The following is a 16990-nucleotide window of genomic DNA, read 5'->3' on the forward strand; positions in this document are numbered from 1 at the left end:
AAAAATTACGAGTGGCTAAAAAAATGGAACCAATTGATCCGATATATTGCATGACGTTCTGACACAAAATATGGCGTCCATCAAATTACCTTAAGGTATTTTGGGGCTAAAATGCTCAAATCACCGGTACCTAGTATAAATCCCGTTATATTATTGAAAAGAAATTGACTCGATATAAATGCAATTGCGTTAAATATGTCTGGATTTTGTTATTTTAAATGTCTTTCCATGCAAAGAAGTTCAACCATGGCCATGCTTTATTCATGCATGAATTGAAAGTAAGCAATCTACATCCCGAAAATCTACCGAGTTTCCATAAAATATCGCGGAAAGTTGATATACCAGGTCGATGTACCCACTCGTTGAATTTACGAATCAATTTCGTGAGTGCACATATGTAAAAGTCAATATGCTATAGTTATTTTGGGTGCCTTTATTTTTCAAGAAACAATTACAAGTAATTTAAATCCAGGAGAACCATCAATTTCCGTTTTTTTTGTATGTTCCAACTGGTTGAACATACCCGCCCCGTTGGAAACACCCAGTTTCCAAAAAACAAACAAAAAATGGAGAACGAACAAAAAGGAAGTTTGATAGCTTGGTAAATAATTGTTTAATTTCATTAGAGTAAAAATGAGAGCAATGCAAAAGAAATTCGTTAGAATTTGCGAATTTCGCGCGAGAACGAGGAGGTCGTTCATGGGTCTGGTAGTGGAACCAATTTGCGAAGAGGGCGCAGGAGCTTCGTGCCATTGAAATGGACTTCGGCGGTGCGAGGGGTTTTATCTCGCCCGGGGAGAAGCTTCACTATACGTCCAAGAGGCCAATTTCTCGGTGGGGAGGACTCACCAAGTACAAACACCAGATCTCCAGGCTTAGGAGGGGATTGGTGATTTCGCCATTTTTCTCGGGGCATAAGAGAATGCAAATATTCATTGGACCACCTCTTCCAGAAAACTTGATGGAGGTTCCTAAGGAGTTCCCATCTATCGAGGCGGTTCAAGGGAGTAACTGAATAATCATACTCAGGGACATCCGTGAGGGGGGCACCTATGATAAAATGGCCGGGTGACAGATAATCGATTCCATCATTTGGATCTGAGGACAGACGGCACAAAGGGCGACTGTTGAGAATGGCCTCGATTTTGTGAAGCACTGTAGAGAATTCTTCATAAGTGAGAGGATGAGGCTCCAGAGACCTGCGTAAGTGATGCTTCACCGATTTTACTGCAGCTTCCCAGATTCCCCCGGTCCATGGCGCGCAAGGCGTTGAGAAGGACCAACGAATATTTCGTTGAGAAAGGTGCTCGCTTATTTCATCTTGATGCTTTGCGAGGAATTGGAAAACTTCTCGGAGATGACGAGCCGTTTTAGTGAAGTTAGTTCCATTGTCAGACATAATTTGTTGACATAATCCTCGTCGGGCCACGAAACGATCAAGAGCGTCCATAAATTTGGCGCCCGTTAATTCTGTCACCAATTCTAAGTGTAGAGCCTTAGTGGATAGGCAAACAAATATACAGATCCAAGCTTTAGAAATTCGAGCGTTTCTCCTATTATGTTCTTTGATGTACATCGGTCCTGCATAATCGACTCCGACGTTCAAGAAGCATCTAATTTGAGAGAATCGGATGGGAGGTAAATCCGCCATTACAGGTTGGAAAGATCGGGCCTTGTACTTGTAACACCGGATGCACTGGTGGATTACCTTCTTCAGCAGTCCCCGAATACCGATAATCCAGTAGTTCCGTTGGATAGCTGCTTGAGTGGAGGTTATTTCAGAATGAAAATTAATATTATGATAGTGGTGACAAATTAACTGAGCCAAGTGAGATTCTCGGGGAATCAGAAAGGGGTGCTTCGCATTTAAAGGGAGATTAGCATGTTTCAAGCGACCGCCTACCCTGAGAAGACCCAGGGAGTCAATAAAAGGAGATAAAGAGGCAAAGGTGGGAGGGCATTCATCTTGAGACTCGATTGTGTGGATTTCCTTGGAGAGATGAAAACGTTGAGTGATTCGCACGCAGAAGTCGCGAGAAGAGTCCCGTTCCTCAGGAGTGAGAATGTTTGAGGAGTGATGAGGATGGTTTGAGCGCGACTTGCGAGTAAGCATTACGAAGCGCCTTATATATCCAATGGTTCCAACGAGCTTGGATAATGAGGAAAATTTAGAGAAGAGTTCGATCCAGAAATTATAATTTTGCGGAACTGTCACCGCATATGATTGCTTTATCTCAGGCAGTTCTTCCGGTAAGGTTGCAGGCATCAGCGGCCATGAGTCGAAGCGTTGACGCAGGAAAGGGGGTCCATGGAGCCACAGGGGAGAATCGAGGAGTGCAGAGGGAGTCGCACCTCGGGAGAGTAAATCGGCTGGGTTGAAATCCGTGGAGATGTGGTGCCAAATTCCGGAGGGGCAAATTTCGATTATTCGACTAACTCTATTGGAGACAAAAGTATGCAGTAGATGGGGGGATTTTTGCAGCCATCCCAGCACAGTAGTTGAGTCAGTGAAGAGGAGAATTTCAGTTAGACTGAGCGAGTCAAAATGCACCTCAAGAGACTGCAAAAGTTGCGCGAGAAGCAAAGCTGCGGAGAGTTCTAAACGAGGGATGGTGAGGGTTGGCGATAAAGGAGCGACTTTACTTTTAGCGCATATCAAATTCGAGTCGAAATTTCCATCAGAGCGAGATGACACCAGATAGAACACGGCGCCGTAGCCAAGGAGACTGGCATCGCAGAATCCTACTAAACGAAAGTCCTTTGAGTGAGGAGAGATGAGGAGGCGAGGGACTTTGAAGTTCTCAAGTTGGTGCATTTCACTAGTAAACTGCATCCAGAGCTTATGCAGATCAGGCTCTACGAGTTGATCCCAGTCGAGAGTTCGTCGCCACAACAGCTGCATGAAGTGTTTCATCCAAAAGATGACCGGGGCCAACCAACCGCAAGGATCGAAGGCACGAGCAATATAGGATAGAACTGAGCGCTTGGTGACAGGTGTGTCTGAGGGATACGTAGATATCCTATAAATGAACGAATCTATTTCTGGAATCCAACCTGAGCCTAAAACCGAGAGGAAACCATCTTCGAAATCCCTTATACTAACAAAAGTGGCGCGCCTATCCGGGTGTATGTCTGCCATGACTTCCGGGGAGTTACTGGCCATTTTATGGAGGGTAAAACCTCCCTTATCTGCGATGCCGATTAATTCGTCCTTGAGTTGGATAGTGCAAGGGACATCAGAAGATCCGGTTGTGATGTCATCTACATAAGTATAATCATGCAGTGATTTTGATGCTAGAGGAAAATCTGGCTTTTCATCAGTAGATAGTTGTCTCACCGAGCGCTGAGCGAGGAAGGCTGATGGGGTGAGACCGTAAGTTACAGTCAGTAACTCATATTCCTGAATTTCAGACTCAGGATGAGGGCGCCAGAATATGTGTTGATACTGGCAATCTTCGTCTCGAACTAGAACTTGCCGATACATCATCTTGATATCACAGCAGAGAGCTATCGGTTGCAGGCGGAAGTTGAAGATAATATCCGGAATATCCCGTTGCAGTTTAGGTCCTTTCATTAGAAAATCATTGAGAGAGCGCTGATTTTCATCACGAGCCGAACCATTAAATACGGCGCGGACCTTAGTGGTGCTAGAGGACTCTTTGATGACTGGATGATGTGGTATGATGTATTTGGAGGGCTTATCTGCGAGCTTCATATGACCAAGACTCAAATACTCAGAGAAAAAATTTTGATAGGCTTCATAAAGAGGAGGGTCCTTTTTGAGCCTTCTTTCCAGTGATAAATATTGTTTGAGAGCTTGAGCTCGATTGGAGCCGAGATTTTTTGGGTCACCAGAAAAGGGGAGGGGCACAACATAACGGCCTTGCGGAGTACGAGAGTGCTGCTGAGCGAATAAATTTTCACAAGCTGTTTCCGCAGGGTCAGGAGCCCTTTTCTGAGAGATGCTTTCAATTTCCCAAAATTTGCAGAGAGCATTATCAAGAGGTCGGAGAGTAGTCAAAAATGAGACAAAATTGAGATGACAATATCGAGAGTCAGATGCAGGAGCATTTCCGATGAGGACCCATCCAAAAATTGATGAGTAACAATGAGGATTTGATTGATTTTGGAGCTTTTCACCCAGCATGACGTCACCATACAAATCAGCTCCGAGGAGAAAATCGATTTCGCAAGTCTTGTGGAAGTCAGGGTCAGCGAGTTGCAGAGAGTTGACTTGGGCTATTACAGAAGCAGCTACATTGAGGGGAGGCTGTGGTCCTGCAATTGATTTCAGTACGAGAGCTGAAGCTTTAATTTGTGATGATGGCTGAGTGCGTGAGATGAGTGTGCAGTCAGAGCGGCCGATGGGGTTGGGTACGGAGGAATTCGAGAGGCCCGATAAGCGCTGCTGAAAAGGTTGAATTTTGAGTCCAAGCCGCCTAGCGCATTTTTCTGTTATAGCACTGATTTGTGATCCGTTATCGATCATCACGCGTACTGTTTGAAGTTCCCCGCTTGAGTCTCTGCATAGGACAAGAGCCGTGCCTAACAGCACAATCTGTGTAGTATTATGCTGGGAAGCACATGTATGCGCAGATTTGGGGGGCCCTGAGCCATTTGTGGTCAGTGTGGAGTCACCCTGTTTGTCATTCGAAGAGGGGCGATGGAGTAAGGTGTGATGTTTGTCCTTACAAGTATGACAAGTAACCTTTGAGCCACACTGTGCGACTGAATGAGAGGTACCAAGACAATTGAAACAATTGCCAGCACTCTTAATAAATTCCCTGCGCTTTTCTGCCGAGAGATCCGAGAATTTGTAGCATTTATAGATGCTGTGATTGTTGGTCTTGCACAGAGAGCACTTGAAATTTGGAGATTTAGAGGCGTGCAGAGCAGCTTTAGGTGGGCGTTGAGGAGAGTTATTGGGTGGCTTGGAAGACTGGCGAGTTTCTTTGCCGAGACCCAACATAGAGTCCTCCAATTGTCGCGCCAAATCCTCCAAAAATTCCACAATTTCGGAGACAGTGGGAAAAACTGAAGCGTCTTTTCTTTCTTCCTCGAATCGTTGTCTGAGCTCGGGTTCGAACTTCCGTAGGATAACTGTAGTCAATACAGAATTGTCATCATTCTGAGTTTGACCAAGCGCAGCCAAAGCGTCCATGTGGCTAGACAAAAAGGACACGAAAGTTCGGAGAGAGGAGCCGGAACTCATAGAGACAGGAGCTGAATCGATGATCTTGCCGATATGAAAGGTTACAATCCGTCTTTTGTTGCTATATCGTTTAGTGAGAGTATCCCAGGCGATTGTGTAATTTGCTGACGTGAGGGGCAAATGCTTGATAAGAATGAGGGGTTCGCTGGAAAGGCATCCCAAAAGATATTGAAACTTTTCAATGTTGTCTAGAGAATCCTGTTTATGAATAGTAGACTCAAAAAGATTTTGAAACGTGATCCACGATTCTATGTCACCATCAAACTTAGGTAACGTTAATTTTGGTAATCGGACGGAGGACTTGTTCAAAAATGTACCCGTAGTGTTATTCGCACTAGGAGTAGAGGGGGGGGTTTCGTCCGGGAGCAAGGTAAGGAGCAATGCCGTGACAGCAGCATATTCTTCGTTCACTTTTACGTCAAGAGTGTCGAACCCATCTTCATCATAATCTTCGGGGAGGTCATCCTGGTACATAAGCTTTTTATATAAATCCAGGTATGAGTTATACTTCGAATGCACCTCCTCCTTATATGCCTTGATTTGATGGATGAGGAGCGAACTCAAGGGATGACTGAGTTTTTTAGCGGTTTCTTTTATGAACGCCAGCCGCTTAATGAGTAAGGCGCTTTGGCGAGAGTAAACAGCATATTTCATTTTGAATTGAGGTGAGGATACGACAACTTAAGTAGCAATAATAGAGAGCGTAGAGCGGAGGTATGCCGTGAAGCATAAATTGCGTGACTTACAGTTGAAGGCGCTTATCGAAGTCCGCTGCTAGAGAGAGCCGGAGACGGACGTCGTGAGCCGATGAGACGGAGAGCGCCGAGGAGAGAGAGAGGGGGGTAGTCGCGACAACAGCGCAGGCGTCGGACAGAGCTTAGAGAGACTTATCGTAGATCGAGACTATGACAAGTCGAGGAGCGACATAATTGATCGTACAGAGAGATCAAGAGAGGAAGAGAGGTCATTTTCCATTTTTTACTGATTCATAGAAAATTACAAAACAACTAAAAGAGAGATCCGGCCCGAGGGACCAAATTTTGTCGGGCAGGACAAACCATTAATAATAATAAAATAAATAAAAATCGAAAAAAAAATAACTGAGAGGTGTGGACTGTATGAGTTTTTGTGTTAAAGGATACCAGGCTGCGCGGAGCCGGCTTCAGAACGAGTCTGGGTTCCCTAACTTTTTGAGGCGAGATCGTGATCGAAAAAAAATACTAAGAGATGAATGAGTTGATTGAAAAGAAGTTTTACATAAGAGGCGGAAGGCCAAGAAAATTAACTGACGAATGGCTGGAAGAGCCTTAATAAGAAACTAAACGAAATTATACGAATTTTAAAGTGAACTTTTAATGAGAGCAAAGAAAACCTAACTAAAACGCGACACCTCTGGAAACCAGAGGGAAAAGTCTCTACTGGGAATCCAGTAGGAAAACCGAAAATAATAAAAAAAAAAACCTACTTAAGAGAAAATAATACACTGCTGGGAACCAGCAGGAAAAACTTACAATCAGAAAATACTTACTTAGCTGCTGGGATCCAGCAGGAGAGAGAGAGCTTGAGCCGAGAGGTGAGTGACTACTGGAAGCCAGTAGTTATGGCAAGAGATCGAATACTTACGAATTGGACATGGACCCAGAGGGGACCCTAGTTAGAGCCATGCCAATCCAATTAATGAGAGACGTGAAAATAAAGCAGAAAAAACCAACTAGAAAACAAATGATAAAAAAGCTGGGCAAAGCAAAGGCAAAAGTTACATACCCTAATCAGGGTGAGAACATAAAATTAAATTCTTCTTAAGATTTCTCCGGGAAAAACGGGAGCGGGAGAAAACAGGATAATCAAGGCGATACCCGCGGCATCTACCGGCGCGACGCGGTACCGCGGGATTTCAGTCGGTTCAGCGCGGGGAGAGATATGCGCTGGCCGTCGGTGACGGCGGCTCATTTCGACGTTGCCGCATAACGTTCCAACTGGTTGAACATCGGGCCATTAAAGATCGGAATGTGCAAGGCAGGAAAGCTATCGCGATGCTAAATGGGGTTCTCTGGGACCAGAGTATCTCCAAGGAGACCAAAAGAAAAATTTACAACGTCATCGTGAAGGGTATCGTAACTTACGGGAGTACGGTCTGGCAGCTCAAGAAGAGAACTGAAGACATGCTTAGGGCAACTGAGATGGATTTTTGGCGGAGGTCTGCTGGTATATCGAGAAGAGAGCGTATCCGCAATGAAAAAGCGCGCGAGATAATGGGTGTGGAGAAGGACATCGTGCACGATATCAGGTCCAAGCAGTTGGTCTGGTATGGACATGTGCGAAGGATGGCAGAAGATCGGTTGCCCAAGCAGGTTTTCGATTGGGTTCCTCCCGGAAGGCGACGGCGTGGACGTCCTGTGAAAGGTTGGCGACAAGGGGTGGAGGAGGAGATCAGAAGGTGCCAATGGGGTAGTTGCATGCAATTTTTTTAATTCAATTTCTAAATGTTTGACGTCTGTTGAATATTGAGGTATTTTTTAAAAACATTTCTGGTCACCGGAACTTTGAGAAAAAGCTCCTTAAAGTCAAAAGCCATTTGAAACGGGTCTTTTCCTGCGCTTCGAAACTGGGACCTCGTGACGTCACATGGTATACGCCAAGGTTCGCGCCCTATGTCAAATACGTGTAAATACGGTCTTTTCAAAAATTCGCGAAAAATCGATTTTTTTGTCTAGACTTGATTTCTTTGCGTCGGTCACAATTTTAGGATTTGATTAATAATATCAAAACAATTTCGAAAGCTCTCCGTCATGATTTCTCAGTGAAAAAGGGAGTTGAAATAGAGCTTTTCGCGTATCTTCTGCCGCTGCCGAGAGCCGTGCGGTCCGTCGGATTCGGTAGAGTACCTATATTGAGAGAGTATGGCCACTGGTGTTACCACCTCTGATTGGCTCAGCCATCTTAGGCTGAATGAAGCCCTTAGGACCCAAAAATGGCGGACGCCATAAATTAGTGTAATGCAAAATGACTCAAAATTTTCTTTGCTTATCGTAACGAGAAATTTACCCAAATGCACTATTGCGACTTCTTTACATATTTTCAAGGCTAATCGTGTGCAATTTTTGAGAAAAATTATCTTAGATGTAGTAAGGTTGGCAGCAAGTGCGGTTGGTGATAACCTTCAAAAGTTGGCAATGACCCCCCCCCCCTCCCACCCACAAAAACCAAAACAAAGCACCGCCATTTTTGGGTCGTCTAAGCCTCTCCATGGGGCCCAGTGGCCATACTCTCTCAATATAGGTACTCTAGGATTCGGGTGCGCCCGGACTGCTTCGGCTGTGTTCGTGCGTTGTAGCAAATCAGAGCTCGAGTTGGGCTATCTAGGCGCTGGTGGCGCCGGTGACCAAAAATCGCAACAACACCATAACATAGACTTGTCCTTATCACTATTCTGATCTCAACTAGTCTTGTGTTTGAGTTTATGACCAAGATACGGTTCTGAACACCTTTTGGCATAATTTCCGACAATAATTTCGGAGGAAAAAAGATAATTTAGACACTTTAAATAGCGCAACAGATCATACTTCGGCTCGGTAAACACACGGTCGAGACAGGGATGATGGCGGTGGGCGGGGCCTTGTATACCAACTGACGTCACAACCAATGGAACTCGTTTATTTCTTACTGCGATTTTGCAACTTTTTATCGAGCTTTTACGAAGCTTTCGACTCAATTTCGGAACTCGCAAATGCAAAAAACGGTTTTTTTGCAAAAAGTTCTGCTAGAATCAGTCATTAAATCTAAAATCCCAGCTGCATGCAACTACCCCATTGCCTGATGATCGCTGGGATGATAGGGGGCAATGGCGATTGGGCGTCGCAGAGCGCGAGGCTGCGCTATAAAAGCGGCTTTATGTACCTATGTATGTACATAATTGAATTGCTTGTCAAATTCTGAGGTCAATTATATTTAATTGTAATTTAAACATTTCTTTTTTTCCTCTTCATTTTATTTTTTGTATAGAGAAGTCGAGGTTTTGTTGATTTCTTCGGATTTCGAATACTGTAACTTCTCTTCTATTCGGCCGATTTTTATGAATGAGACCCCTTTTAATTCGTGTTTTACCAGAAAGTAGGGGTAAAATTGCTAAGTACACACGAAACAATTTTTTTTGAAAATTGGACGAATCCTAGCGTGACGGTGAAATGGTTAATCGAGCGTAAGTAATAGGGTGAGGGTCCCGGGACTCGGGCCATTGTCTCTCTCGAGACACCGACGCAATGATCAGGCGCGTGGGCAAGAGGGCTACGTAAGACTTGCGTCCCGCGGTCAGAATACGATTGAAAAAAAACGCTTTCCAGCCACAGTGGAAACGAAAGGTAGATTTCGACTAATCGTTTCTATGAAAACAATTGCGCCTAATGAGCCTGACAGGTCGGAAAATCGTCCCCCTTGAACTTGAGATTTTCGCGATAAGGAGTGGTTTTAGAGGGTAGGTGAATATAGGTCGTTTTAAAGGCCCCGACGAGACGAGTTTTTTGACGTATCACCGACCAAGATCGGACGAGTTTGAAAAATCATCCCCCTTTGGACTTGAGATTTTCCGGATAAGGGGTGGTTTTAAAGGGTAGGTGAATATAGGTTGTTTTGAAGGCCACGACGAGACGAGTTTTTTGACGTATCACCGATCAAGATCGGACGAGTTTGAAAAATCATCCCCCTTTGGACTTGAGATTTTCCGGATAAGGGGTGGTTTTAGAGGGTAGATGAATATAGGTTGTTTTGAAGGCCACGACGAGACGAGTTTTTTGACGTATCACCGACTAAGATCGGACGAGTTTGAAAAATCCTCCCCCTTTGGTCTTGAGATTTTCCGGATAAGGAGTAGTTTTAGAGGGTAGGTGAAAATAGGTTGTTTTGAAGGCCACGATGAGACGAGCTTTTTGACGCATCGCCGACTAAGATCGGACGAGTTTGAAAAATCCTCCCCCTTTGGACTTGAGATTTTCCGGATAAGGGGTGGACCGATTTTCACGAAAAAGGAAACTTGATCTAGACCTCATAGCAGTGAAGAACCATGCTAAGTTTCGTTTTGATCGTACGGATAGTTCCGGAAAAAAACGGTCGCAAAGGTTCGTTAGATCCCAGTTATATACAGGGTGCGGCAAAAGTCCCGGGACGGCTGTTTATTTTTTAAACGGCTACACGTAGAAAGACGAATTTCGGGGGATGTTCTTGGGTCAAAGTAAGCTACTTTTTGGCATTCCCTAAAATTTGTTTGGGGGCCCCCCTAGGAGAGGACGGGGGGCAACTTTTTTTTTCGAATGGCAACCCCCCCCCCTTTGTGATACCTCATTCGAAAGATAATAAAAAAAGAAAATTTTTGGCGCAAACCGCAGGTCAAAATGTTCATTTTTGACAAAATGGCGGCCGGTCAAAGTTCAAAATGGCGGAAATTTGGCATCTTCGTTGTTTATTGACATATTGGTGTGAAACTCGGAATCCTAGGGTTTTTCGAGATGAGAAAAACGATTCTGGCATTGGTTTCCCGGAATAGTCAGTCCTTTCAAAATGGCGGCAGTCAACATGGCGGCCTCGAGCGGGAAGTGGATATTTAGGTTGGATTTGCAAAAAACTTGGTATCTGGGGGTATTTCGGCACGAGAAGAACGAATCATTCCTTGGATATCTGAAATTTTGACAAATTCCTGAATGGCGGCGGAAAAATGGCGGGAAATCAGTTTTACGGCTGTTTACCGATGGATTTGCATGAAATTCGATATCCTGGCTGTTTTTGGCTCGTTATAAAGAAATCTTTCATTAGATTCTTGAAATATCAAATAATTTCATGCTAATCCATCGGTAAACAGCCGTAAAACTGATTTCCCGCCATTTTTCCGCCGCCATTCAGGAATTTGTCAAAATTTCAGATATCCAATGAAAGATTCGTTCTTCTCGTGCCGAAATACCCCTAGATACCAAGTTTCATGCAAATCCAACCTAAATATCCACTTCTCGCTCGAGGCCGCCATTTTGACCGCCGCCATTTTGAAAAGGACTGACTATTCCGGGAAACCAATGCCAGAATCGTTTTTCTCATCTCGAAAAACCCTAGGATTCCGAGTTTCACACCAATCTTTCAATAAACAACGAAGATGCCAAATTTCCGCCATTTTGAACTTTGACCGGCCGCCATTTTGTCAAAAATGAACATTTTGACCTGCGGTTTGCGCCAAAAATTTTCTTTTTTTATTATCTTTCGAATGAGGTATCACAAAAGGGGGGTTGCCATTTGAAAAAAAAAAGTTGCCCCCCGCCCTCCCCTAGGGGGGCCCCCAAACAAATTTTAGGGAATGCCAAAAAGTAGCTTACTTTGACCCAAGAACATCCCCCGAAATTCGTCTTTCTACGTGTAGCCGTTTAAAAAATAAACAGCCGTCCCGGGACTTTTGCCGCACCATATATATATATATATATATTACTTTTTTATGACCCACATTTTTCAACTCAGGGCTTCAGGATCGATGCTCTTTGAGCGAAAATTCCGGAAAATTACGAGGTCGTACCGTCTGCAATAGGTAGATATTTCTTCGAAATCTACCTAAAATATCCCGTCCCGTCCCGGAAGCGGACCTGGCGTGTACGACTTGCGTCCCGTCCGTTTTGACGAATACCTATCTTTATTTCAACTAAGTGGCATCGGCACACTATCGTCTGATCGCTGAGGGAACTCTGATGGTCCAGATAGAAAAAAATGTTGGATCTTAGACCATACTGCGGCGGAGACACAAACTAGAGACAAATGATAAGACAGTGAGTTACTGTAACGTATCTGGGCAATTTGCCTCTGAATCGAATGCAAAGCAGTCACTAACCTCATTAGGTGGAAGCAATGCGAGTCCAAAAAATTGCTTTAAAAACTGACCTCCTCCACTTAAAGATTTGAAGACTTTAACAAGGCCTAACTCTTGTATTTTGCGGTGCCAGCTCTGCCCGAGGTGAAACCTGCAGCCTCGAATTTTGCAGTCGGGCCAAATTGATTTTGCTACATTATGAATAGCTATTTCAAAGTCAGCAAAGACAGTCTCTGGTCGAATTTAGACGCCAATTTTGTCTCCTTCTTTAACTAAATAATCAAAAACTAGCTCGTATATGAATGTTCTTCCTTGTCAGTGATTAAGGTAAATGCACAGGGAACATATTGATTGTTTTTTAAACCTTGAACCACAAATAGTTGACAAAATCGGTCAGGGACAGATTTGAAGGTGCCATCAACATAAAATGTTGAACAAGTACTTACAAATTTCAGGTTTGTTTCACAAGAATACATCACTACATTATTTTTTTCATCGTTTACCAACAAGAATTCTTCGTTTGTTTTTTGTCAAGATTTTGATAATGTCCAAGCATTGATGGGCCTCCTCAATGTCTTTGGGTAAAACAGGATTACGTGAAGACCTCGCATGATGAATGTTTCTACGAATATTTTCAATGTCTTTGTTGTTTAAAACATCCAATTCTTTTTCACTAAGCTCAGACTGAATTATCTTCCATGGACGGTCAAATAAAGAAATTTCATTTAAAGCTTTTCCTTTCACTGTATTATTGAATTGATCTTTAATTAAAGTACTCTCGGAAGGCTTTGAATGATAATGATTAGCTTTTACCTCTAAACACGTCTGATTTGCTTTTTCCACTTTTAAAAAACTTTTACATTCACGATTAACGCATGCCCACCGCTGCACTTTATTTTTTAAGGGTTTTTGAAAACGAAACTTAAATCCATCACAAATAATTAAATCCTTGCCCTTAGAGCTTTAACATTGTTTTACTAGCACTTGCATTCGCAGGCATCGCAAACAAATCACTGCTGCGATAAGTGATGGCGATTATTAATCGCTGTGTTATTTCGGCTGATATCTACCTGCTGCTGGACTCCGCGGACATCTAGGCTGATTCATCTGATAGGGGGGAAAAGAAAGGAAGAAGTTGCGTGTGCCGTTGCCGTTTAGTTGAAATTAAGATATTTGTCAAAACGGACGGGACGCAAGTCGTACACGCCAGGTCCGCTTCCGGGGACGCAAATCGTACATTTTTTCAATCGTATTCGGACCGCGGGACGCAAGTCGTACGTAGCCGGCAATAGAGGGGGTAAGTAGACTTCTACAGGGTGTCCCTAAAGTCCGTACCCCCTCGTAACTTTTGAACGGTTAGAGATACAAAAACAAAATTTTGGGAATGTTTCTATCTTGAAGAGAACCATCTTTTGGAGGGGTCAAAATTTTTGTCCCTCCTTCAGGGGGGACGGGTTCGGGGCCCCCCAACTTTTTTTTTCAAATGTAACACCTATCTTGTGATACGTCATTAGAAAGAACCTAAAAAACTAAGAATTTTGGAGCAAACCGCAGACCAACATCTTAATTTTTGACCGAGTTATGATAGGTCAAAGGTTAAATTTGACCTATTTGCAAAAAATCATAACTCCGGCTCGAATTATCGTAAGGAAGGAAATAAAATGGGAAAATTCTCCAAATTGTAGGCACTTTTGAGTAAAAATCACAGAAATTACTTCAAACTAATTTTAAGGGGGGTTCGGACCCCCAAATACGTCAGTTTAAAGGTCATACGATTTTCCCGCGATTTGAGCCAATTTTCCTTAACATTAATTGCCTCAGCATTATCTTGGTAAGTTCAAAATTAGTTTGACATTACCGATTCAAGTCCCAAAATTTCGGGCAAAGTTTAAAAAAAAACGAAATTTAAACGGCTGAATTGAATCGCCTTAAATTTAGTTTTTTGAACTTTGCCCAAAATTTGGGGACTTGAAAACGCAATGTTGAACTAATTTTAAACTTAGCAAGATAATGTTGAGGCACAGTCAAGGGAAATAGGCTCAAATTGCGGGAAAATCTTATGACCTTTAAACTGACGTATTTGTTGGTCCGACCGCCCCCCCCCTTAAAATTAGTTTGAAGTAATTTCTGTGATTTTTACTTAAAAGTGCTTACAATTTGGAGAATTTTCCCGTTTTAATTTTTTCTTTACGATAATTTGAACCGGAGTTATGATTTTTTGAAAATAGGTCAAATTTGACCTTTGACCTATCATAACTTGGTTAAAAATTGAAATGTTGATCTGCGGCTTGCGCCAAAATTCTTAGTTTTTTATGTTCTTTCTAATGATGTATCACAAGATAGGGGTTACCATTTGAAAAAAAAGTTGGGGGGCCCCTGTCCCCCTGAGGGAGGGACAACAATTTTGACCCCTCTAAAAGGTGGTCCCCTTTAAGATAGAAACATTCCCAAAGTTTCGTTTTTTTTTATCTCTAACCGTTGAAAAGTTACGAGGGGGGGTACGGACTTTTGGGACACCCTGTATATGTGCAAGTAGCTTCCTGTATGAGCCACGTTTAGCAAATGGTCTAATGAGTCTCGAGGCTCAGCACAGATTACACTTACGGCTGCCCTGGCTATCGCAGCAGTGGTACCAACTTTTGAAAAGCATAACAGGGGTGTAGAAATCTGTGAAAGCAACGTTTTAAGAAAAAAAGGGAGGAGTGAAATTCTCATTCGAAGATTGCTGAACTGCTCAGCCATCCTCGAATCAGTTCGTTTGGTTTTGCTTATATATGCATATTTTAAATTAGCACGGAGCAGTCTTAGGTTTTTTTTCAGAAAAACAAGTAACACAGACTCTTGGTGTTCATTGCACATAGAATAGGAAGCCCCAGAATGAGAAAAAAATTTAAATCATAATTATTGACGGATTAGTAAACTTTTTACACGCTTTGGAAAATCTCAGAAGTTCGCGGCAGTCACTTTCCGGTAAGAAACTAAGGGACTCTGTTATTGTATCGAGTGGGGGGTCGAAACGATCGCAAAGGCGGTATACTGCGTAAACGCGCCAAAAACACAAAAGGACTCATAGTGATTCGAAACTCGAACTTAACAGTCGGTGAACGGTTTTTAGACCGCTATGCCGCCGATAATCTTCGTAAGAAGTGAAGCCGAACTTTTGCTATTTCAGTGAGTCAAATCGTGGAAGAAGATCCACGGTTGTCCCTTTCCTCCACCCGATCTCTACCACCCCCCTCTCCCCCTAGGGGTATATTCTTAGTTGCATCTGCGTCGGCCTTCCAAGGTGCAGTCGGAATCATTCGCATGAGAAATTCTACAAAACATGGCGAAATTAATGCGACTCGCTGACGCTGAAATCGGTGGCGTCAGCATCTCCCTACCTCCCTTCCCCATCAGCCAGCATGGTTCAATCTTTTTATTCGGATGATCTTTAGTCTATTCAGGAGATACAATAGAGTGAACAAACCAACGGAGAATCTTAAATGCGACCATTGAGCCCAGGTGTCAAAACTAGCAATTATACGCTGAATTGGGAACTTTGACCCCCAAAATGGGGAGTAAAACTTCTAGATAGGAAGAAACGCTCATTGACGCTTTTGATCAGTAGGTGATTACCTGCAACATATCAAAATACCAGCCGATTTAACCGGGCCCACTTTTCTCATAAGGATGGACCGTCTTCCTTTGTACCCATTAATCTACCCTTTTATGTAGATTAAGCATCAATTTTTGAGATTATGTCTAGAAGAGAGGAAGCGTCCATCACCTGGAGGTTATATTTCAGTACAGAGGTAGTCCTACTCAATAAACTTGTTTCATCTGATTCCGTAAGCCCGTGTCCCACGATCAAAAGAATTCATCAAATGCAAAATGGCGGGATCATCAACATTTGACGGCCCGCTAACTTTTGATAGCAGACTTGCGCGAAAACCAGTCGCCATCTTGTATTTGATGACTATTTGATAAGTTCATCTGATCGTGGGACAAGGGCTATACTGAAATCTCCTATGTTTTCTGATACCTACTTACTGACGAGACAGCCTCCTTTAACGTGATGTTTTCATTCTGGAGACGAGAATCACCCTCTCCAATTACTAACCTAAAAAAGACTGTTCGAGTGATAAGTTGAACTTTAAGCGAACTAAAAAAAAACCGAGAATGGTTTAAATTTGAAATAAGAACAATATTACATTGAATGTTTTTTTGCAATGAATCTAAAACCTCTTAAACCTTAAAAAGCTCTTACTTAATGTTTTATACTTACTTGTCTCTGGTCTAGACAGGGATTGAATTATTTCAGGCGAACCTTTGCAGAAAATGACGTAATCTGGAGATCCTGAAACTTTTGTGATGACACTCATCCGCTGAAGGGATGAAGAAAATTGGAACTGATGAACGATTTCGACTGACACTCCAATCTGTTTAAAAGCAAGGTAATAAGGATAACACGTCTAATTTAAATGAACATCCATTGTAGAAAAAAGATGATTGAATTCATCAACATTCTACGAGTGCAGCATAAAATATTTTCATCAATACTGACACAAGTTGGTGGATGCTGATATCGAATGTCAGACCTGTCAGCGCGTTCCACACGTTCAAACTAGAGGTTATCAGTCTAGGGGCATCAACGCGGGTGTTGACTGTTGAGGTTCATACATCCGCGGGCTGATGACCTTTGAACCAAAACTCCGAATCAACTCTCAACGAAGCATAAGGTTTCCTCTCATCTTAAGGTAAAAAATGTGACAATTTCGCAAAATTCTGCTAAATTCTAAAACTCTTTCATACTGATGCTGAACAAAAAATAAATTGCAAAATACTCGTTACTAAGGGACTGCACCACCTAGCCGCTACGCTGTCCAACCCCCTGAAGGCTCTCCGCGTCATCAAGGGGCCGCTTCGCGAATCTTTTTTGTAGCCACGACGTTAATGAGATTCAT

The 16990-nt window shown here is 43.0% G+C and overlaps 1 protein-coding gene across 1 annotated transcript in view; it reads right to left on the minus strand.

Annotated features, from left to right (window-relative positions):
- Positions 1–16990, minus strand: part of LOC109042780 (polyamine-transporting ATPase 13A3) — a gene marked incomplete at its 5' end in the record, with an annotated part of 286914 nt that overhangs the window by 45662 nt on the left and 224262 nt on the right. Inside the window, 1 exon segment of the mRNA XM_072300692.1 lies at positions 16312–16465. Coding sequence (XP_072156793.1) covers positions 16312–16465 — 154 coding nt within the window.

This window comes from Bemisia tabaci, chromosome 1, assembly GCF_918797505.1.
Source record: "Bemisia tabaci chromosome 1, PGI_BMITA_v3".
In the NCBI taxonomy this organism is placed as follows: domain Eukaryota; kingdom Metazoa; phylum Arthropoda; class Insecta; order Hemiptera; family Aleyrodidae; genus Bemisia; species Bemisia tabaci.